Source organism: Achroia grisella, unplaced genomic scaffold (assembly GCF_030625045.1).
Source record: "Achroia grisella isolate CSIRO2021 unplaced genomic scaffold, CSIRO_AGI_Agris_v1 utg5936, whole genome shotgun sequence".
Taxonomy (NCBI): domain Eukaryota; kingdom Metazoa; phylum Arthropoda; class Insecta; order Lepidoptera; family Pyralidae; genus Achroia; species Achroia grisella.
In genome coordinates, this window is record NW_026712956.1 from 286,598 (window position 1) to 310,342 (window position 23,745).

The 23,745-nt window shown below is 31.7% G+C and overlaps 2 protein-coding genes across 2 annotated transcripts in view; one reads left to right on the plus strand and one right to left on the minus strand.

Moving 5' to 3' along the window:
* The window catches only part of LOC131848825 (serine proteinase stubble), a 147,418-nt gene that overhangs the window by 2,442 nt on the left and 121,231 nt on the right, over positions 1-23,745 (plus strand). The gene's annotated exons all lie outside the window — the stretch shown is intronic.
* Positions 18,381-23,409, minus strand: LOC131848826 (piggyBac transposable element-derived protein 3-like). Its single transcript, XM_059198769.1, has 4 exons — positions 23,403-23,409; positions 20,263-20,278; positions 19,836-20,052; positions 18,381-19,760 (listed from the first exon to the last, which is right to left on the minus strand). Exons 1-4 carry the CDS (start codon positions 23,407-23,409, stop codon positions 18,381-18,383), a joined length of 1,620 nt encoding a protein of 539 aa, XP_059054752.1.

Sequence of the window (23,745 nt, forward strand, 5' to 3'; positions counted from 1 at the left end):
TCAGTATGTTTGAGAATCGGCTACAATTTAATCTTCATACCCCTACGTGATAAGGGTTGTCCCCTACCATTTTATTCTTTATTTTTGGGATATAATATATGTTATATATAATGTGGTATTAAAACATACATACAATAACAAATTTTCACCCTTATATCATCTACCCCTATTTAATAATTATAATTTAATAGTATTTTTAATTTATATGTCAAAGCAACCTTTGCGGGGTCAGCTAGTAAATATATAAAATAATTAGATATGCCTGCGGTTTCATTTCATTATAAAATATAGCCTATATGTTATTCTGATGTATATTGAAGCTATATTACTGTAAAATTTCATCAATATCCGTTTAGTAGTTTTTGCGTGAAAGAGTAACAACCATCCATACTCACAAACTTTCGCGTTTATAATATTATGTACCCGCGACTTCGTCCGCGTAAATAATGAAAAAATATTTAACTCAACACAATATAAGTCAAATAAATAAGTTTCATCATTTTAGCTTAAAAAATGATAAAAAATAAAAATAAATATTTAATCAATAGGCTAAAAAATAAATTTCAAGCTTCTAGCTTTAAACATGACGATACATCTATATAACCTTGGATCTACCCTTTCAATCCTCTTGCAACCCTTTTTCACATTAAAAAGTAACCTATGTCCTTTCTCAGGATCTAGTCTATCTATGTCTGTTTCAAATTTCAATTTAAATCGGTTCAATATTTTTGGCGTGTAAGCGAGACAAACAGACAGACAAAGTTACTTTCACATGTATAATATCAGTAGGGTATTTAATAAACTAACTCTAAAAAGACAAAGAAAAAAGTTTAATCGTTCTAGCTTCCACAACCACACAAACAGCAAATTTCCACAATAACTTTCATTCCCTATTTTATTTTACTACCCCCCCTCCCCCTAAGAGTAAAAATTTTACAAACATTGAATGTCTAAAAATGAGTCTCAAACTTCTAGTTATAAAAAATGACGATTCCTCCATACAGCGTACCATTGCAACCCCCTTACAATCCTTTTTTCACATTCAAAAGTACCCTATATTCTTTGTCCGGGTGTAAACTAACTGTGTTTAAATTTTTTAAATTTCATTTAAATTTTTGTTTTGTTTTGGAGCGTAAGACTGACAGAAAGACAAACAGACTTACTTTCACAGTTATAACATTAGTGGGGTATTTAAAAATCTACCCCAAAAGAACCAATGAAAATAGTTTCATCGTTCTAGTTTCAAAAATTACGAATTTACATAATAACTATCATCCCCTATTTTATTTTGTCCCCTTAAGGGTAATTTTTTTATAAACAATGAATGTCATATTTATTTATATTTAATCAACAGCCTCAAAAATAAGTTTCAAGCCTCTAGCTTAAAAAATGACGATTTTACATAAAAATTTGCATCCCCTATTTTATTTTACCCCCTTAAGGGTAATTTTTTACAAACATTGAATGTCATTTTTATTTATATTTAATCAACAGTCTCAACAATCAGTTTCAAGGTTCTAGCTTTAAAAATGACGTGTTTACATAAAAACTTGTATCCCCTATTTTATTTTACCCCCTTAAGGGTATTTTTTTACAAACAATAAATGTCATATGTATTTATATTTAATCAACAGTCTCAACAATAAGTTTCAATCTTCTAGCTTCAAAAATGTCGAATTTACATAAAAATTTGCATCCCCTATTTTATTTTACCCCCTTAAGAGTAATTTTGAATAAAATTGAATGTCATTTTTATTTATATTTAATCAACAGCCTCAAAAATAAGTTTCAAGCTTCTAGCTTCAAAAATAACGATTCTTCCATACAATCTTTCACCCCCCTTTTAATATATATAGCCTATGTCCGTTCTCAGGGTCTAGACTATCTGTATACCAAATTTCATTCAAATCGGTTCAGTAGTTTTGGCGTGAAAGCGAGACAGACAGACAGAGTTACTTTCACATTTATAATATTAGTTTTTGTCGCAGCACAAAAATATATTTTTATCGTTTCCGTACAAATAATAATTTTACAGTATTAATCTACAAACCAACATTTTGTTTCTTACAATCAGCTAAATAATTTAAATAGTTCCATAATATATGGCACAATGAAAAGGTCATTTATTTTATAAAAAAGACAGTTAGTTTTTATTTTAGTGAAAAATAAGAAAATTCTATTTGATACAACAATCATATATTTATTAATACCTATACTTTATTAACTTTGTGTTAATGTTTTTTAAATAAACACCCACATATTATTTCTTTATAACCTACAAAAATGGGTAAATAATTTAATTTCGTATAGTGCCACACCACAACATTCTTTAAAAAATGTAAATAATAGAATGTGAAGAAATTGTGATTGTTATTAAGTTTTTTTTAATAAGTTCGTCAGAACAGAGAAACAACATTTGACATTTATTATTATTTGACATTTGACATTGACTTTAATTTTTGTAATTTATATTGTAAAACTTTAAGTTGGGCTAAACAGGACTTGTATCCAGAGCCCTAAAACAAATTAAAAAAAAAATGGCCAAATTTGTCTCGCAATCGGCCAATTTCAAGTTTAAAGAAAAAACACATACACACGATATACGATTTTATCATAAAAAAGTGTCAAAAAACAATATTTTCGCTAAACGTCAACGTCATGTTTCCGGCAAGATCTTTCGTTTTACATTATGTTTTCTGTGGTTTTGTTCTCTGTGATGGATATCTTATTTGCGCATACGCACGCGATGTTTTGATTGGTTGTTAGCTAGTGAAATGAAAAGATGGCGAATGGCGCAAAACCACGGGAAGTGTTGATTGGTTGTTAGATAGTGAAATGAAAAGATGACGAATAAGGATTCAACCGCATAAAGATAACCTTGTATTTCCATTTTGAACCCCTTACAACCCTTTTTACGCATTAAAAAGTAGCCTATGTCCTTCCTCGGCGTCTAGACTATCTGCGTACTAAATTCCATTTAAATCGGTTCAGTAGTTTTGGCGTGAATAGACAGACAGACAGACAGACAGAGTTACTTTCGCATTTATATATAAGGATATTTAATCAACAGTCTCAACAATAAGATTCAAGCTTCTAGCTTCAAAAATGACGTGTTTACATAAAAACTTGCATCCCCTATTTTATTTTACCCCCTTAAGGGTAATTTTTTACAAACGATGAATGTCGTATGTATTTATATTTAATCAACAGTCTCAACAATAAGTTTAAGCTTCTAGCTTCAAAAATGACGAATTTACATAAAAACTTGCATCCCCTATTTTATTTTACCCCCTTAAGGGTAATTTTTTACAAACATTGAATGTCATTTTTATTTATATATATAATCAACAGTCTCAAAAATAAGTTTCAAGCTTCTAGCTTAAAAAATGACGATTCTTCCATACAATCTTTCATCCCCCCTTTTAACCCCTTACAACCCTTTTTTCGCATTAAAAAGTAGCCTATTTCCGTCTCTCAGGGTCTAGACTTGGCATTATATATGAAAGCGAGACAGACAGACAGAGTTACTTTCACATTTATAATATTAGTTTTTGTCGCAGCACAAAAATATATTTTTATCGTTTCCGTACAAATAATAATTTTACAGTATTAATCTACAAACCAACATTTTGTTTCTTACAATCAGCTAAATAATTTAAATAGTTCCATAATATATGGCACAATGAAAAGGTCATTTATTTTATAAAAAAGACAGTTAGTTTTTATTTTAGTGAAAAATAAGAAAATTCTATTTGATACAACAACCATATATTTATTAATACCTATACTTTATTAATTTTGTGTTAATGCTTTTTAAATAAACACCCACATATTATTTCTGTATAACCTACAAAATTGGGTAAATAATTTAATTTCGGATAGTGCCACACCACAACATTCTTTAAAAAATGTAAATAATAAAATTTGAAGAAATTGTGATTGTTATTAAGTTTTTTTTTTAAGTTGTTCAGAACAGGGAAACAACGTTTGACATTTATTATTATTTAACATTGGACATTGACTTTAATTTTTGTAATTTATATTGTAAAACTTTAAGTTGGGCTAAACAGGACTTGTATCCAGAGCCGTAAAACAAATTAATAAAAAAAGTTGCCAAATTTGTCTCGCAATCGGCCAATTTCAGGTTTAAAGAAAAAACACATGCACACGATATACGATTTTATCATAAAAAAGTGTCAAAAAACAATATTTTCGCTAAACGTCAACGTCATGTTTCCGGCAAGATCTTTCGTTTTACATTATGTTATCTGTGGTTTTGTTCTCTGTGATGGATACCTTATTGGCGCAAACGCACGCGATGAGTTGATTGGTTGTTAGCTAGTGAAATGAAAAGATGGCGAATGGCGCAAACGCACGCGATGTGTTGATTGGTTGTTAGCTAGTGAAATGAAAAGATGACGAATAAGGATTCAACCGCATAAAGATAACCTTGTATTTCCATTTTGAACCCCTTACAACCCTTTTTACGCATTAAAAAGTAGCCTATGTCCTTCCTCTGCGTCTAGACTATCTGCGTACTAAATTTCATTTAAATCGGTTCAGTAGTTTTGGCGTGAAAGCGAGACAGACAGACAGACAGACAGACAGACAGACAGAGTTACTTTCGCATTTATAATATTAGTAAGGATAAAGTTAAACATACTAAGAATCCCCTACTATGCCGTCTTGGAATACAGTTAAGAAAGTATTACCATAATATTATAAATTAAGAAAAAGTAATCACTTTTCGTCATTAGACATTTTTTGCTACAAATGTAGGTCTCCAAAGTCGTAAAAGACAAGAAGCGGGGCTATTGATAAATTACCTTTTTTGTTATCAACCAAGATGACAGCAGAGAATGTAGTACAGAAATCTAAGTTCGATTGAACGAATGAAGTAACCACCTATATTTCTGTTCTATTATTTTTCTAATAGTGAATGAAATTATGTTTATTTTCATGTATTTTATTTCAGACGATAATTACCACTTACCATTTTGTAAGCCATCTGATTTTTGCCTTTATATTTATATAATATTATTAAGGATTAAAAAATATTCTCAATAATTTAAATTACAATTGGACTCATAATTACTTATTACTGTAAACAAAAGGTAAACAGCAGTAAAAAATTACCCTGGACAATTAACACAGCGGCATCTAGTCCCACGGTAAGGAGAGCTTGTATTATGGATACTAGACAACTGATATAAATACTTAGTTTTTTTTTGTAAATACATACATAATATACATAGAAAACACCCAGACTGTTTGTTTCTGTCTGGGTGTTTTCTATGTATATTATGTATGTATTTACAAAAAAAATCTAAGTATTTATATATATATATCATAGAATACAAATATTTCCACCGTCCGAGGAATCGAAGTCGCGAATATCGGAAATAAAGCGATGTGTTAAACCGCTAAACCACCGAGGCCGTCAAAATGTAAAGTAATACTAAATTGTTACAGTTGATTTACAAAGATAATTTATTGATTCTCCATCGTTTAATGGATTCGTCATCAGTTATCGATTCTTCTAAATTAACTATATCGGTTATTAGTTCTTTAAAATGAACAGTCCGAATTAATGACTCACGTTTGATGGTTTACATTAACTTATTCCCATCTCTAACTGTATCATAATGTATTACGGAATATAAGTACCTCCTCGACCGTCTATTGTCTTTCTTTGTTAAAATCACAGAGATTCGGATGAAATCCATAGATAATAAAAGAGTAACGCGAAATGACAAAAATGTCGCAACCATTGTATGTTGCATCATATGAGAAACTGTATGTTGCATCTTCGCTTATATATGAGGTGTCAGTATCTATCACACTTCTTATATATAGGTGTCAGTTGCCTTTTACCGCTAACTTACGCTGATCCCCTTTCAATTACATGAAATATAAAAAATAAAATATATAAACAGATCAACAATAACATTTTTTAAAATTGGAATGACAAATAAAAGTTACAACTGTGGCTTATATATAGCACTATGTATTCGCCCCGGCTTCGCATGGGTGTACATGTAATATATATATAAACCCTCCACTTAAATCACTCTATTAATAAATCAATCTATTAAAAAAAACCGCTTCAAAATCCTTTGCGTACTTTTAAAGATTTAAGCATATATAGGAACGGACAGACAGCGACAGCGACTTTGTAATTGTACTATGTAATGACTATGGGCTTCACAGAATACCTTTTATGAATACGTAAATATAACTAACAAGTTAATGACGAGTCTTATGGTAAGAATAGCACCGCAGCCTGTGTATGTCTACCATACTAGAGTAACACTCCTGCTTTATCGACCTCCATAATATCGAGCTCTTAAATCAGAGTACCTAACCAGTAATTTCATAACCGTATCTCACCCTTCAAATCAGAACAGCTACGCAAGTATGTAGCAGGGTTGCCAAACTTAAAAACTGAGTCTGGTACGAGACATAAACAATGTAATAAAATCTCGTATATTTGCTAAGCTCGTTTATAGGATATACTATTGTCATGTTTCATTAAAATATATTTAGTAGTTATTGCGTGAACGAAAAACAAACATCCATCCATCCATCCACCCATCCATCCATTCATACAGACAAACTTTTGCTTTTATAATATTAGTAAGATTTGATGGTTCCTATCGCAATAGGTTTTACTCCCCAGTTGGTATCTTATATTTTGTAACGATTAAAGATTTAGGTCTTGCATCATATTTCTACTTTAATACATTTATTAATTTTTTATGTAATTAGAATAGCAAACAAGCTGAGGGCGCATCTGATGGTAGGCGGTAACAGTCGCCTATATAATTGAACAGCGCTACGGACGTCACATTATCATGCCCGTGATATCACTCATGCGTTAAAATTCCGGGGATTATGGAGAAGTAAGATGTCATGACTCTCCTGTAATTTAAATTCCAATTTTTAAAGTTGGCTGCAAAATCATCGATTGGTAGAACTGATTGTCACGTGATATAAATGACAAACAAAAAAAAGTTACTACTTATTTTTTACGACCCCGTCCGATAGATCCCCCGTCAAATTCAAACGGAATCGAAATTACAACAGCCTAGGCCGAAGTTCGAAACCCTAGCGAGGGTACTCCTCTGATTAAAGTCGTATCCGTCAGGCGAGAGTTGGCCTTCAGCCGCTCCATAATTCCTTCCGCGGATTTGGAGTGCCATCTGCACTCGTCCTCTATCGTCCGGTGAAGCTGTGGCCAACAGCATTAGAGTACTCCTTTTTTAGTCATCATGTAAACATTTTTCTTTTGAACTGTATTCATTTGGTTATCTCATCAAATGCCCACGCTTTTAATTGTATTTTAATTATTCAGTTCAACGACCCCGTCTAGACCGCGACCGCAGAGGTCACCGCCGTCCGTTGTGACGAAAAAAATCATTAACGTTCTTTTTTTTGTTGCGCGAATAATGACACGAGTGTGCTACTACGTATAAAAGCATCGATGTCCATCACGGTACTGCTCGATATTACTCGATTTTTTACTCGATAATCATCAATGAATCGAGTCATCGGTTTTAATTGCAAAAAATGTAATAATTGATGTTCGTGTACTACTACTAATTGTATTGCTAGTTATTAATTGATCTATTAGTGAAGACATATTACTGAGATAAATCATTAAATAATAAATAAAAATAACTGATAATGGGAAGAAATAGTTGGTAATAGGTTAAGTGTTAACATATTAAATATTAATAATGTAAAATTTAATGAATTAACTTAGGAATCATTCACTATATTTGTAACATCAATTAAAAAAAAGTTTGATTTATACTTCGTAAACTTGAAGAAGATTGTATGACAAACTTAATTATATTTTTATGTTATTGAACAAACAAATGTTACTCTCGCAGTAAATTTGCTTAAACTACCTGACATTACCCGATATCAAATTATTTCAAAACATTATAATGTGGTGTATTTAGATTTTTCCTTTTTGTCTTGGTACATTTTGATCACATTAAAATCAGAGCTTTTATAAATCTTAATTAACAATGGTCAAAAGTATTCATAAGCTACGGTAACCCGTATGCTTGTTTGTCACCATCGTAGTACAAAAAGAGCTGATTTGAAAAGATTTCTCCATAATCGTTATATGCCTCGTGGTTGGTTAATGACTTTGTATATGCAATACAGATTACGGATAAACAACATATAATAATTATAAAATTAATAATTTTAAATACCGCTGAATAAATAAAACTCATATAAATTGTAGTTAATTGAAGTTGCTTGATCACAAAAGCTTTTGGACAAAAGAAACCGAATTTTTATTGTACCATCTGTTTAAGAGCTACGATTCCACAGACAAACATGTAAATATAAAGCCACTTCTAAATAATAATATACCTCTTTTTACATCGGTCGTTAAAAAACAAGAAATTTACCTAGACGCCTTTCATGAAATCAGGTATAAATGAAATGTCCTTTTGTTATTTTTGTTTGTACGAATTATTATATTCCATAAAAATGCTACTTGTAATTAATTAAATTACACATATATTTTACGATTCAACATTTTTCATTTCACTTTTCTGATGACAAGAAACCGTAAAAAGTGGGTTGAAGGCAACCGACCACTTAGAAATCTATGATACAGCCAATCATATATCGCTGTCGTTTTATGCGAATAACCACATCATTTGCAAGCTTTTTAGTGTATTAATTGGTTTTATCTAAATACAAAATCGATGTTAATTTACGATTTAATTAACTGATAGTGTGGGAACGGTATTAAATCTTTTATTAATCGAATTTCGTGTACGATCCCGGGTCTGAAGTGTATGGCGTTTATTAATTGATGTATACATCGCAGTACAGTTGTGTAACAATGTGAACTCGACTTGCTTCCGGTGATTTAGATTGTTTTCTAATGTTAACATGCTGCTGTTAAACGGTCGCATAAAGCGGTTATTACATTATCAACTGAATGATCGCTAGACCAACTTTTTTATGGAATTATAGATTCACTATTCTAATGTCATGTGTTGTATGATATAAATGCTTAATGATTAAAAGCAAATTTTATCTACATTTATAGGTTATTATTGCCTAGAGATACCCACGATTTTGTACGCCGGTACATACAGCAGCGATCTATTGAAAGTGAACAAACAACAACAACGAATAACGCATTACATGTTTTAATATTATAATATTATTTTTTGTAACCATTGTACATAAAGTTAGGCAAATATGAAAGAAATATTACGATCATAAACAGCAATCGCAAAGGATTATTCAGAGGCAAGTCGGTTATTATGTTCACATAACACTCGAACTGTCCACATATGAATTTGGTTGGCAGAGAGGTGTTAAACACCGTCTCTAATTAATGTTGTTTACCATGTAATTATAGTAAATCTTTAGTGAAAAGAGTTTGTATATAACTTTGTTGCATGTAAACTATTTAATGCTGTACATACTTAATACCGCGGTCTCACTCACCGTTTAATATAAAAGAAATGGTGGCTACCCTTTGCCCTAACCAACCGCTATTACTTCTTTTTTTTTTGATGGCCTCGGTGGTCTAGTGGTTCAGCACATTGATTTACTTCTGATGGTCGCGGGTTCGTACCTCGCTCAAACATTTATATTAATTATGATTGTTTGTATCGGTCTGGGTGTTTTGTATGTATATTACGAGTATGTATGTATTTACAAAAAAAAGTACTTATTTTTCAGCGAAAGTATTTAGCGTTCTTACTTTTGCTTTTTGATCTTTGACAGTCTAAGTCAACATGATCCCTCATAGAAACTATTGTCATTAATTCCTGGTGAATTGGCCGCGATGAGCCTACTGACCTGACTTTGTGTTCATCCTGCGCCTGTGCTGATACACATCAGTGAAGGTCGATCTACACTGGTGCTCCTCAAAGGCGGATGCAACATATCATTTTCGTACAATAAAAAAAGAAGAATTAATAATTCTCTAGAATTATTTTCAAATTATTACTTATTGCTACAGAAATAATTAAAATCATTAATAGTTCAAGAGATAAAGGTGTTCAAACAAACCGCTTTATATGAGTGTTACTGATACATCAATCTAGATCAGGTGACTAAAGTGCGACCCCAGTGCCAAAGGCTTCTCTGTGTTTACATGATATCTTCCACTTTATCCATTCGATCATCTTAGACAAACATGCTGAGAGAAACTCTTGACCCCTCCTTTAGCGATCACGTGTCGGTAAATGAATCTTTAGTTTAGAGACTCGTGAATAAGAGTGTGTTAGAGTATAATACGTTAGAATAGGGGTGAAACGGTAAGTAATCACGGACATATGACATGTTAACGTGATATCCGTGGTGTATAGGAGACGATAAAAAAAAAAGAAATTAATTTCTTGTCAGTTCTTATCAATTGAATCTGTATACTGAACTGAACGGTGGGGATTAAAAAATAATACAAAAAAAAATACTTTGTTCATAAGTGGCTATAATGTCCTACATGAATAAAAAAAATCATTACATTTTATTTGATTACTGCTTACCATCACATGGGTTGTCAGTTTGTTCGCTATTCCTATTACATAATAAAACTAGCTATTATCGGCCATTACGGCTGTGTTTTGTTAATAACAGTTATCCTGTGAGATTTCATGAAGTTTGTTTGTAAAGATAATAAACACACAGACCGACAGAATACAGATTCTAATTTATAATATTTGTATGGATAGCTATGATCCGTATCTTGAGTCTTTCGTTTACATGTAGAATTCTTTTTCGGAATCATTTTTGTGATAGATAACATATGTCCGTCCTCGGAATACGGCTCTCCTACGCCTCGGAATATCCTGTATTTTTTATTTAGATCAGATCCTTTATTTTATCTATCCTTTTAGTAACGAATAGGTTCCAAACAGACAGTCACATTTCCGTATTTAGTAACTTATTACTCCTTACTAATTTTAAATGGAATAGTCAAATATACAGTAAGTATACCCTTAACCAGTAAATATATCTTTGAACCTATTAGAATTGGAATGTGAATAATTGGTTTAAATGAAATATTAGATAGAAATATAAAAAAAAAACAGTAAACGAAAAAGCTAAATTCATAAAACAAAGGTACATTTACAGTGCATTTTTTACTTTTAACGTATTACACTTTTTCAGTATTACAGTTTATTTTCAGATGTCAGGTGTGCACTTGTTAAAAGTGGATTATTATCTTCAAAAGGAGATTTAATATTGAAATTTATTCTGTGTATTCTACGCGATATCTTCGTAGTGTTTTTTTTAACAAATATTTATTATTTTTTTACAAACTTATATATTTTATTCATTTATTGTTCCCTGGCAGTCCATAATGTTACAATAGTTGTTAGGTAATGTCTTGAGTCTATTAAGATTAGATTATTAAACATTAGAAATAATTTTAGTTAACAATATTAACTCTTGTTCTTCCAATAGAGTACAATCAGAACTCCTTTCGTATATTATTTTATTTGCTGTTAGCAATTGTTTCCAGTGTCTGATCAGAAATTAGGCTGTTGATAGATGAAACTGAATGAAAAATCATTCTGTAATTTTTGAGATTATCGTGAACATATAGACAGACGCATCGGGAGATCATATTACAATTAATGGGATAAAGGCAAGGCAATGATGATGATAGTGTAGTATCTTTCATAATACATAAAGTTTATTCCAGTCTTAATTCCGTACTAGTCTTGTCAAATGATGATATATAGTATTACTTTTAACCTTTTTCCTCATTCATGACCTAGGAATTGAATTTTTACAAATACTATTTTGTATGAGACGACCTAGTTCGTTATCACGACTTGTCGTTATACTTTCTGACAACGGGCGGTCGGTTGCACGATCATTTTATTCATATTATCGGCTTCAAGTACGAGGTTAACATTTTCTTCGCTGACCTACAAGCTTTCGTTGAGAATTACATAATACTACGAACAATAGAACAGACATCCAATAATATAGGATTGTGTGTCACAAAAAGTAAGAATTGTAGAATTTTAAATATGGGGCAAACATCGGAGAAAATCCCATCAATTGCAAAAGGACATGGAACAATTATATATGTTATAATTGTGCCATGTCCTTCCACGTTAGGGTTGCCAACCATATAACCATAAATATGCCATATACTTTTACATAAACTATGCAAAAATACTTTAGTTTTAACCTTTACTGTGATGCGTAAAATAAAATACTCATTTATATATTATGGGTAATTATAAACGATTTAATTTATATTTACTGAACGAAATGTCAGATGTCAATTGTGAGTGACATTTGTCACAGCTTAAGTTTTAAGAGCACATAAAAATACGTTTTAAAAAAAAAAAATTGATCAATACTTTTTTTCCTAATACTTTATTTTTTTCCTATCCAAACCAGTTTATACGTTTTTTTTGTCAAAAAAGTTGCAACCCTATTCCATGTCTTCTAGTGATCATATTTTTATGATTACCATACGTCAATTTTCAAAGAAATTATTTATAGAATATATTATTCAAATCAAATCAAATTAAAAATAATTTATTTGTGTATGACATTTTAGCCGCTTATCAATGTCGAGTCAATGTATTAATATTTCCCCCCCCATCAACCAGTTCAGTAAACAAATTTAATTCATAAGTACTGGCAAGAAACTTAATTGAATTTCTTTTGCCATATTTATATATGGCAAAAGAAATTAATAATTTTTATTTGCCTCAAATACTAAACTATTACAATTGCTGCTTATATTAAATTAAAAGGTATTAATCGAGACAAAACGGTACAACTACAACTCAGAGGGTGCAGTGAATCCACTCTCTCTGCTATTCTGTTATGGCCTTTATTAGAAAATTAATACTATTAATAAAGGAAACATAAAAATTTTACAATATTATAACAAAATTGTTAGACCTACAATGAGAATGACTGGTAGTTTTGTATATTCGTTTATCATATTTCAAATATGAGTATTCTTTTTATACAATTGTTTTATACTCACTTCTGTCACTGCGCTATGCTATAACACAGACAACATAATATTACACAGCTATAATAAACGTCTATAAGCATCTCTCTTATTTTTATTTATTATTACAAACTAATAATTCATATATTGTATTTAATAAATAAATAAATAAAATCAACTTCAAATTATCTAAAAAAAAGAGTCATTGTAATCGGACTTCTTTGTATAGAGTTAAAAGCAACCATGCAGGCTATTCATTTAGACACCGCCCGTTTGCATGCATTATTCATGCCATGCTTAAGAGTTTCAAATAGCTCAATTATTGTTCACGTTTAAGTAAATCAATCAACGCGCATTTCACAAGGAGCGTAATGTGAATTTAACGATATGTTTTAATAAATAACTCCGCTCAGAGGGTCAAGTGCAAACTGGTTGCCAACAATGTAAGCAAGTTGTTCACGGAGTTGCTGACGCTAGTTCTAAGGTATTATTGTTAAGTTCCTACTTATTAGTACTGCAATTTCTCAAGAGGGTCAGCCTAGGTCTGGGGATCTGCGGATATTGGTTGTTAACCCCGATTTTGCTGAACAATTTTTTATCTACCATTTCACTCCATTCCGGATTGATTTTTGAGACAAAATATAGTCTATATCCCTCCTAGTGATACAACCTATATCCACATAAAATTTCATCAACATACGTTCTGCCGTTTAGTAGTAATAAAGCGACAAACAAACAGACACATTTTCAAACATTAGTATTCATTATACTTTACCAACTTGCTACAACCTGGGACATCGAGAACAATATTCATAAAAAGCATACGTCCTTTTCCATAATAAAGACCGAATTATCCAAATAGATGCATTTGTTCTGCAGCAACGCACTTAGATATAGTTAGAACATTATTTTTTATTTCTATACACAAACATTCGTTTCCATATTAACGACCTCAATGTTCGAGCAGTTTAGTATACCACCTTACTTCCAATGGTCGCGAGTTCGATTCCTAGCACGATGCGAGCACATTCATAAGTATTCATACTCATGACTGCAAGTGCTCGCATAGAGGAAGGAATCGATTATCTCGATCTGGGTGTTTTCTATACATATTATTAGCGACTCGACGTGCATTAAAAATCATTGAGTTTCTCGGCTTGTTCTATACTGTGAGACGAATGTATTACACATAGAAACCTTTCTCTTGAATTAATCTATCTATTGCTAAAAACTGCATTAAAATCCGTTGCGTAGTTTATTAGATCTAAGAGAACAGACAGCTGAAGCGACTTCATTTTATACGACGTAAAGATGTAATGTAATATAAAAATATATCTAAGTATTTATATCAGTTGCCTAGTACCCATAATACAAGCTCCAATTAGTTCGGGACTAGATGTCGCTGGGTGAATTTTCCAGGGTTATTTTTATCATATATTTATAGGCAATAATTGTATAATAACGTTCTATTTAGATACTACAAACAAGTTAATACAGTATTAACTGTAAATCTAGGGTCACATATTGCATTTGAGTGTGCAAACAATGGTTTAGGAGTAGTAATATTGAACTAACTGGACAGTCGCTGTTTGCTACAGTTCTTTAAGGAATTAGAGCGAATACTTCGCAAGTTTCCTATATATAGGAGTGCATATTAAAACGGGTATGACATAATAATTTAAGCTATTAGTCGCAAAGTGATCGAAATACAAAAACAATATAAAAAAATACAAAAGACATACAAAAAATTTTTTAACCAGCAATAACAAATTAAACAAAAAAGTATATAAGCGTTTTTGTGTTAACTACCTGGTAGTGTGTGTAATGTTTTTTCTATTAATTAATGAATAAATAGAAAAAAATATTAGCATTTTGCACTCTTTCTCGGTTAACTAAAGTGAGCGAAAATTTATACTATCCGTCTGTGTTTTTTTTAAATGTGTACAACATTAACGTACTTAAAAATGTATTTAAGTGCAATAAAGAATATAATACAAAACTAGATTTTGGCTGCGACTTCGCTCGCGTTAATTTATCCCCTTAGGAATGGAATTTACCAAAATCCTTTCTTAGGGGATGCCTACGTCATAGTAGATTTATGCATGCAAAGTCTCAATCCGATCGGTTTAAAACTTTATAAAAGTTTCATACAAACTTTCATCCCCTATTTTATCCCTTTGGGAGTAGAATTAATCAAAATCCTTTCTTAGCGGATGCCTACGTCATAACATCTACCTGCATGTCAAATTTCAGCCCGATCCGTCCAGTGATTTGGGCTGATATAGAACACTATGTCAGTCACCTTTGAGTTATGTATATTTAGATGTTGCTAAAAGTATTAATATAAGATTAAGTTTAGGCAAAGAAATAATTAATAAAAAGAAATAATAAGTGTTGTTAACTCACACAGACTTAAGTAATTCTAAGCTAATAGTAAGCGTATATACATTATTTTATAAAAAAAATATTAGTAAACGTAGAAACATATTTAAACCCATATAAGCTAGACCTATATCATTTCTTATGAATAATAATATTTGTATAGTTGGCGATTCTAGTGTTCTAAATGACTAAACCATTGAAATAATTAATTTACGCTAATTATTAATATACTAAACTTCCGTCTTTTTATATGTACGTAGAAATGTATGTATATGTTATATCGTTTCATTCTATAAAGTATTTTAGACACACGCCTGCATACCACACGCAGTAATTTGTCTTTAATATTCTATAGTTATCGCTCCTAATTCTACTATATATCTAACCCTGTATTTACATCACATATCCTACTTAATTAAGTGTAGCTAAACATGAATATAGAAGCTATTAAAATATACTAGCAACATTAATATCGTATAAAATAGATGAAACTAATAGTCTTATGCCAGCGTAATCTAAAACTAAGTATCTAGCATCAACACTGCGTATAAATCAAGAACCAATATCTACACGCGTGCAGTGCAACGTACAGTGTTGCCAGATGACGTCTTGCATCTCCCTCTTATATTGTCACGATTTCATATTGTGGAATAATTGATATTTTTTTATAAACCATCGTCGTATTTATTAATTATCTATATATTTTTTACTACTGTACTGATTTTGTAGCAAAATTTACTGCTCAGTGTCCATTTACCATTAATTTGTATGTATATTTCTTTTAGTTTGTCTATTATGTATTTTTTACTTCAACGATTCGCGATTACGATGATTTTGTTTTGTATTTCTGTTTTTATTTCAACAAATTTTAGTTTAGTCTTCCACAAACATGCCGTCTCTCCAATTTTTCCCTCAACAAATCTAATACATTAGCCCCAAAACTTCCCACAATCGCCACAAAATTCCCCCAATTTATTGGAAAGACATGCTATCTTATATCACTGACAACATAAACGTAAGTACCCTCTAGATACATTACCGTACGCGAACTGAGGTCCGGAGATATTACGATCTCAATATGTGCGCTTAATCCGAAGCAAAATTAAATTGGTTGTGCGTATTGAAGCAATTTGAACTCGATCAAATATAGTAGTAAGCTTTCTGTTGTATCAAACGATTTATAGCTATTGTTTTTTTTAAATAATTTTGTTGAATTATATTATCATCATTATTATCTCAATCCATTTTCGACCCTCTGTCTCTCTTTCAAGCCAGGAGTTTTCCTGTAGAGTACCAGACATAAATATTTTTTTCTAAATTCTTCCAACGGCAAGGGCAAGACGTATTAAGACCAAGTATTACGACATCTAGGCATGAGAAATAATATAAACTATACTTATAATATAATTTGTTACTTATCCTGAGTGAATATAAATTCATAGCTAATATAGTGCTAAGTTTAGACAGTGGACATTTGTAATACAGCCTATGTTTGTAAAGCAAGAAAAGATTTTAGAAGAATTTCAGATGCTCAATCATCATCATCATCAGCCCACTGGAGTCCACTGCTGGACATAGGCCTCTCCCAAGGCACGCCACCTGGAACGATCTTCAGGTCTTCTCTTCCAGTTATTACTCGCAACCCTATGTACAATGTCGTCGCTCCACCTAGCTGCAGGCGTGTTCAATGTTCATTTAAATAAGCGGGAGTTTTAGAATACGTTCGCGTTAAAACTTTAAAGTAAAACAGTGCTATTGACTTACTGCACATGAAGCTTATGGAAATAATGTGCATTTAAAATGTAATTACAATAAATCAGAATAGATATTGGTCTTACACGGCAGCGAGAATTCAGTCAAATGGTTGCGCTGATGCGTTATTGATACACGACCGATAAACAACGGTACCCGTGTACGCTGTTCGTATCAAAACGTATTAATTCAATACGTATTATTTTACCCACCATTTGTATCACTTTATTTCGCGAATACCGTTCGGCCATTTCGATTTTGCCGATACCGTATTTTGATTTATGATACTTTTCATGTTGTTTGTTTTGGCTGCTGTGAGTCATGTTTGCAACTTTATTTCTGTGTGTTTATTAATTCAGTTACATACAAATTTGCTGCTCTTTTTAGGGTAATTATCCAGATGTTGATTTCGAATTTGATACTGGTACAATAATTATGTACAGGTACAATAATGGTATTATATTAAGCCCACTGGATATTCTCGTGAATGTAAATATCGGTACTACTTAATAATTAATAAAATATTTCAATAATTTAAGATCATTCTCGTAGACAATGTTCAATAAAAGATTGGTTTAGCTTAAACGTTTACTGCTATTTATTGACTTGCATTGACATTTATAAAACAGATTCCGCAAATATATATTGTGGAATGACCTTTTAGCAATGGTATTTTCGAAGCGACACGATACTGAAATTAGAAAAAAAGCTTATTCCTTCTTAAAAAGCCGGCAACGCACTAGCAATTCCCCTGGTGTAGCGAGTGCTCATAGGCAGCGGTAATCACTTACCATCAGGTGAGCCGCGGGTTATGCTATAAAAAAAGACATTAAAGGACTTTAGTCTATTGACCTTTGATCGCAATTACATTAAGAAATAAAGCTATCTTCAGGTTGAGTAATGAATCGTCTATGGTCATGGATCTCGAGTCTACTAATGGCATTTTAACCCAGATAAGCCTGAAACTAAAATTTTCTGAAAATTTTGAAAAAAGTTACATTATTTAGTTTATTAGATCTTATGCAACATAAAAAAATTATGAAAAAAAAAATTAAGTATAAGGCTTTCAGGGAAACAGCCGTCCTATATGTAGGACAGTAGGATAATAAGAGGAAATAAAAGACCATTTATGACAAAACAGAATGTAATCAAAAAGTGTAGTTTATTAGATAACTATTGATTATATTACCCATTGTTATATGTAATTTACTAGATTAACACTATTTATGAATGATATGTTTCAAAACACTTGACACACACTCCAACATCACATTTCTTGCAACGTGTCAAACATTTTTTGTGACATTGACGACATCGATTGAGGAATAACCAGATGATTCATTTGGTCTTTACGACTATCAGCATGTTCATGATGGAAGGGTCGGCTAGGCCCTCTTTTGGCATTTTTTCTGTTTGATTCAATCAAAGCAATTGCTACCCTTCTGCGAAAGCCAAGATGATCCAGTTTTCCATGATTTATTTTATATAACTGCCATGCATTATGTTCGGCAAGATCAATCATGTGTGTGAGCAACGGCATGTACCATTTCTTACCTCGTATACCAATTCGGTAATGTGAAATATTTTCATCAGACCGATCCACTCCTCCCATATATTTGTTATAGATGGACACCATATGTGGTTCTTCTATGACAATGTTTCTCTTTTCACTTTGTGAGAAGCGTTTGGCAGATTGTTTAGGATTTATTCCTACAGCATTTGAAGCAATACTGAATATATTATTGTCATGCCATTTAGCAATAATGAACGTGTTGTCATGTGTCGTTCTGTAATCGACAGCACCACGTTCCTTTTTTTTCAGTAACTTCGATGTAATCAGAGGACAACTAGATGTCCTGTTTTCTCGAACTGTCCCAGTGCAACGAAGGCCTTTCTTTGTTATCTCTTCCAGCAAGGGCGTCCCAGTAAAAAAATTATCAAAAACTACGTGGTAAGGAAGGTCGAAGCCACGTGAAATCAGCACATCACAAAAAGTGAGAACAACGCTTGCACCCAGCCCCAATTCTTTATATATTGGATTGCACATAGTTGTAGCACCTTGGTATGGTTCCATCCATAAAACATACCCTAACCGTGTAGCACCAACCCAAGCTTTGAACCCGTACCTAATAGGTTTACCTTTTATGTGCTGTTTGCAGCCATGTCTACCATAGTAGGGGATCATGGCCTCATCTACACTGTAATGCTCTTCAAGAGGAGAAAACTCTAAGAACTTTTTATTTAGAAATGTAACTAGGGGGCGTACTTTTGTGTATTTGTCTTGCAAATCCAGATTATCATTGACATGAAGGTGGCGAAAAATAAAGTCAAATCTATCCCTAGTCATAGCCGAGCTGATCAATTCATTCTTTGTATCAGGGGAGTTTTCCCAATACATTCTTCTACGGGGGAGCCATGAATAACCACTAACCAACAATATGCCGATGAAACATTTCATATCTTCAGTGGTTATGTCTCCAGGCAAATTCTTTTTGACAGCACATTTATTGCTCTCTGACACCAACAACGAAATAACATCTTCATCTAAGAAGTTTTCAAACCACTCAATTGGGCGTTTATCTTGGCAAGCGCCTTGAACATCTGGCCAATTCACGGGATTTTTTGCCAAGTCCCGTTTTCTCCATGCCTAAACGTAGGCGTAGGTACGCCTACGTTTAGTTCGACCTGTAGAATCAGAAGGTTCTTCTTCTGTATCACTCACCATAATCTGCCCTTGAATCATTACTTCAGCCGGTTGAAGCAGAATGTTTCGTGGCAAATTATTCAAAGTTACATTATCTTCTTCACCCGAATCTTCGTCAGTGAGACATTCAGGATCAACAGGAGGAGGTAGAATACATATCAGTCGTTCTCTATAATCTTCTTCATTATCAGAAACATTTTCTAAAGCATCTAAAATTTCATGCGCAGCTAACGGTCTGTAAAGAAAAAGTTGTATTATTGTACTAAAATCATGTATATTATCCTACTGTCCTATATATAGTACGCTAGTATTTGTAACAAGTTATACGTAATTTATTTATATTATTTTGCTAGAATATTTATTTAGTACAAAAGTTAAGGTTATCAACTAGATATTAACACAGAAAAAAACAACTCACGAATAAAATATAACTTTTTATACATACCTGTCATTTGCAATGTCTGCAACGCACTTTTATTACACACTTATAAGGTAAAATATAAGGTAAAAACTGTTAAAATAACTGTCTTTTTATTTTTTCTAATAAAGCTGACACGTTTCTTACTGCAAATCATAAGACTAAATAATCTTAGATAAAGAGGGTATTCTGATATTTTTTTTTATTTCTACTGTCCTAAATATAGGACAGTAGGCTTATCTGGGTTAATTGCAAGTATAATATGAGTTAGTAATTTATACCAAATAGTAACTGCGTAAAATTAATATGAAATTGATAAAATTGATACGGCCGGTACTAAAAAAAGAGTAAAACTATAAAGTGTCAGCATAGCTTAGGAAACGTGGCATATAGGCATAGGCGTGGCATTTAAATAGACACGCCTTAAATACATTGAAAATATTCTATGAAAATTAAAAAGATAGTTGATCACATTAGATAACAGCTCGTCTTCACTAACATTAACATATTTTTAGGGAGGATCGTGTGAAAAGTGGCCTAATAGGATACATCAAATTTATAGTAACAGAAATACTGAATTAACTCAAAAAAAAAAAAAACTAAAACTAAAACAGTTTACATTGGTTATTCCAAAACACGTAATTTTTAAGTTAATCCTTAATTGATATGCTATCGATAATACCCAATGGGGTCGATAGTTTCAATTACGAAAACTCCCGTCCCGTCTATTCAAAGACATTAACCATATAAAAACTCTAATTTATCATTTACCGCTTTAAAAATCTTTTATTTTTACTTTTGTAAATAATGTCAGGAATTTCTGCTACCAACGTTTCTAGTTACAGTTTTAATTCTATGTTTTACGAAAGTACAAAAAGTGTAATATTAAAATATGGTGTTAGTATGTCTGTCATTTGATGCACCGGCAAAATTGCAAGTTGAGCGCCCCACATTTAAGGTAAGAGCTTCTGACCACTTGACCGGACTATTATTATTTCGTGGACACACAGCTGGATCGAAAGAAGAACAAATGAAATTAGATATTAAACTTACGCTGACTTTAGTAATTAGCTATTGATACATTTTAATTCCACTTTTTTAATATGACTTTTAACGTCAATTAAAAAGTTAACAATATATACATACTTGTATGTAAATTCAATAATATGATAATCTTGTAACTGTGTAAATATTCACATTACTTAATATTTAAAATTTAAACAATAAACTCAACCAAATATATTTCAAGTAAATTATATTTATTTTTGTTTTTAATCATATAAAATGTATTGCAAAACAGAATATTCATATTCTTATATGGAGCAAATCTTGTAATTATGCAAGGAGATGGAATAAATAGGTAATATCTAGAAATCGGTATTTATGTACAGATTTCTATAGCATTCATTGTTTCTGTATTCATTGTTTATTTAATATGGGGGTAAAACACTACATTAATACTGTAATCAGTAATACTCCACGATTACAGCTAGTACAATGTATAATTAGACATAGAAATTGATTCATGAGATTAATGGAATGATGGTAGCACCTCATTCGTTTATACAATATTATTCCTAGATAAAGAAAGTGAAACTGACTTATATTGCTGCAAACTCCATTTATTTATGAAATCATTCGTTCGTTCATTATCATTCCAAAATAAATATGAAAGTGAAAATTAATATTATATTTTACTGGATAATCTTTGTGTCTGTGTGTTCGTCGTTATGCGAAAACGAGCATAATTTGCACACCGCAAATAGCGCTTATTATTTTAAAGTGGCCACGTATTGTCTCCACAGTTCTTTCTCTTTGTGTGACGACAAATTGAACGGAATTGTCGACAATCGACGGACATATCTCGCCATTTCATTGATTAGAGCCGATTCTGGCAGCCATTTGTGGGAATTTGTACTTTCTATTGTTAGTTGAGTAACGATCTTTTTGTGATGAAAATTTACCAGCAAAAAGTACGTTTAGCGCTCTCGTACGAGGAAATGTTTTTTTTTTCAGTTCTTTGACTTCTCATCTGGAGTTAAGTATCTACGTAATTTTTTCCTAAGTGTGTGTTTGCGAACGAATAGCAATAACATTTATATGTTTTATTATTACCGAACTGCAAATCTTTAAAAAATGGTCTAACATTATTGTTGCAAAGCATTGCAAGTTTAACAATATGTTTTTACAATATTATTATTATATATCTATACATACTTTATAATACAAATGAATTATAACTATTACATTGTTTTATAATATTATTAAAGCGTATTACGACGCCCTGAGGTTCGAAACCCCCACGTTGCCACCATACTACATAGAAGCATAACATCTTAGTCCTCTAGAATGGCAACGCATGAGTATCACGGGTATCACATGATAACGTGATATGAATGCTGTAGTTCATGTATATATGTTAAGTCATCAGCTTGTCATTCGAATTACACAAAAGTAAAGCTAAAGTTATAACAGGTCACACAGTCAGGTTTGCCTTATGTTGTAGTTGTAGAACATCTGCGGTCAACAACATTAAAAATAGTTCTAAAAAAATTATTTTATATGGCTTTTTTCGAACAAATGATGTGATACAGCATAATACCAATAAGAAATTTTTTCCGTACAACTCTAATGCCGCAGTAAGATGGATGCAGATAGCAGATAGAATTTTTTATTTTGTATTCCTTTATTGTTAATATTGTAATACTGTTGAAAAGCACTGAAGAAATATTTTTCATTCTTTCTTTCTTCTTCATTTTAAATATAATGAAGGAAAGATCTGTCTGTATGTATCAGATTTCGATGCGGGATGACGCAGTAGAAGCATTAATGAATGTCACGTACAGTTATCTAAGCGCACGCGCCACTGTTTGTGTGTACGTAAGTACCTATTCTATACCGAATTGAGGATACAAAAAAAACTTATTTACTGTTTATTCGCTTGACTCACCATTGCATTTATTAATTCATGGTATTACTTTCTGAATACGACCGTCAATCTTTATTTTGTTTCTGTTCGGTTTAAAAGTACTGTTGTAAACTCTTTTCTATTTATTTATGTATGTATCGATTTTGAATGTCTTTTTTTTACAGTTTTAGAATTGTCGCTTTTTCACTGTTACTTTTTTACCATTATTTATGCATTGTTTCATTAAGCTCACACATACAGTCCATTTTATCACCAATAAATACACTGACACAAACAATAATTGTATGAAGAATATTTTTACGTGATTTCTGCACGCATATTTACAGAGTATCACATTTATAGACTAAACTAGATTAACCTGACGTATCGTGCTCGTAAATAAATGAAATTAAAATATATAAATTTGAAAACAATCAACTTTTATTATTCATAGCGTGATATTACTCTATTGAAAACTAAATTATTATAAAAAACTTGAATTTCATTAGCGGCTAAAATTTCCATCGAGAATTGATGATTTTTGGTTTGTTTTGTTAAATGAGCTATCCCAGAAGAAAAGAATTTTCATATCGGGTCAGTAG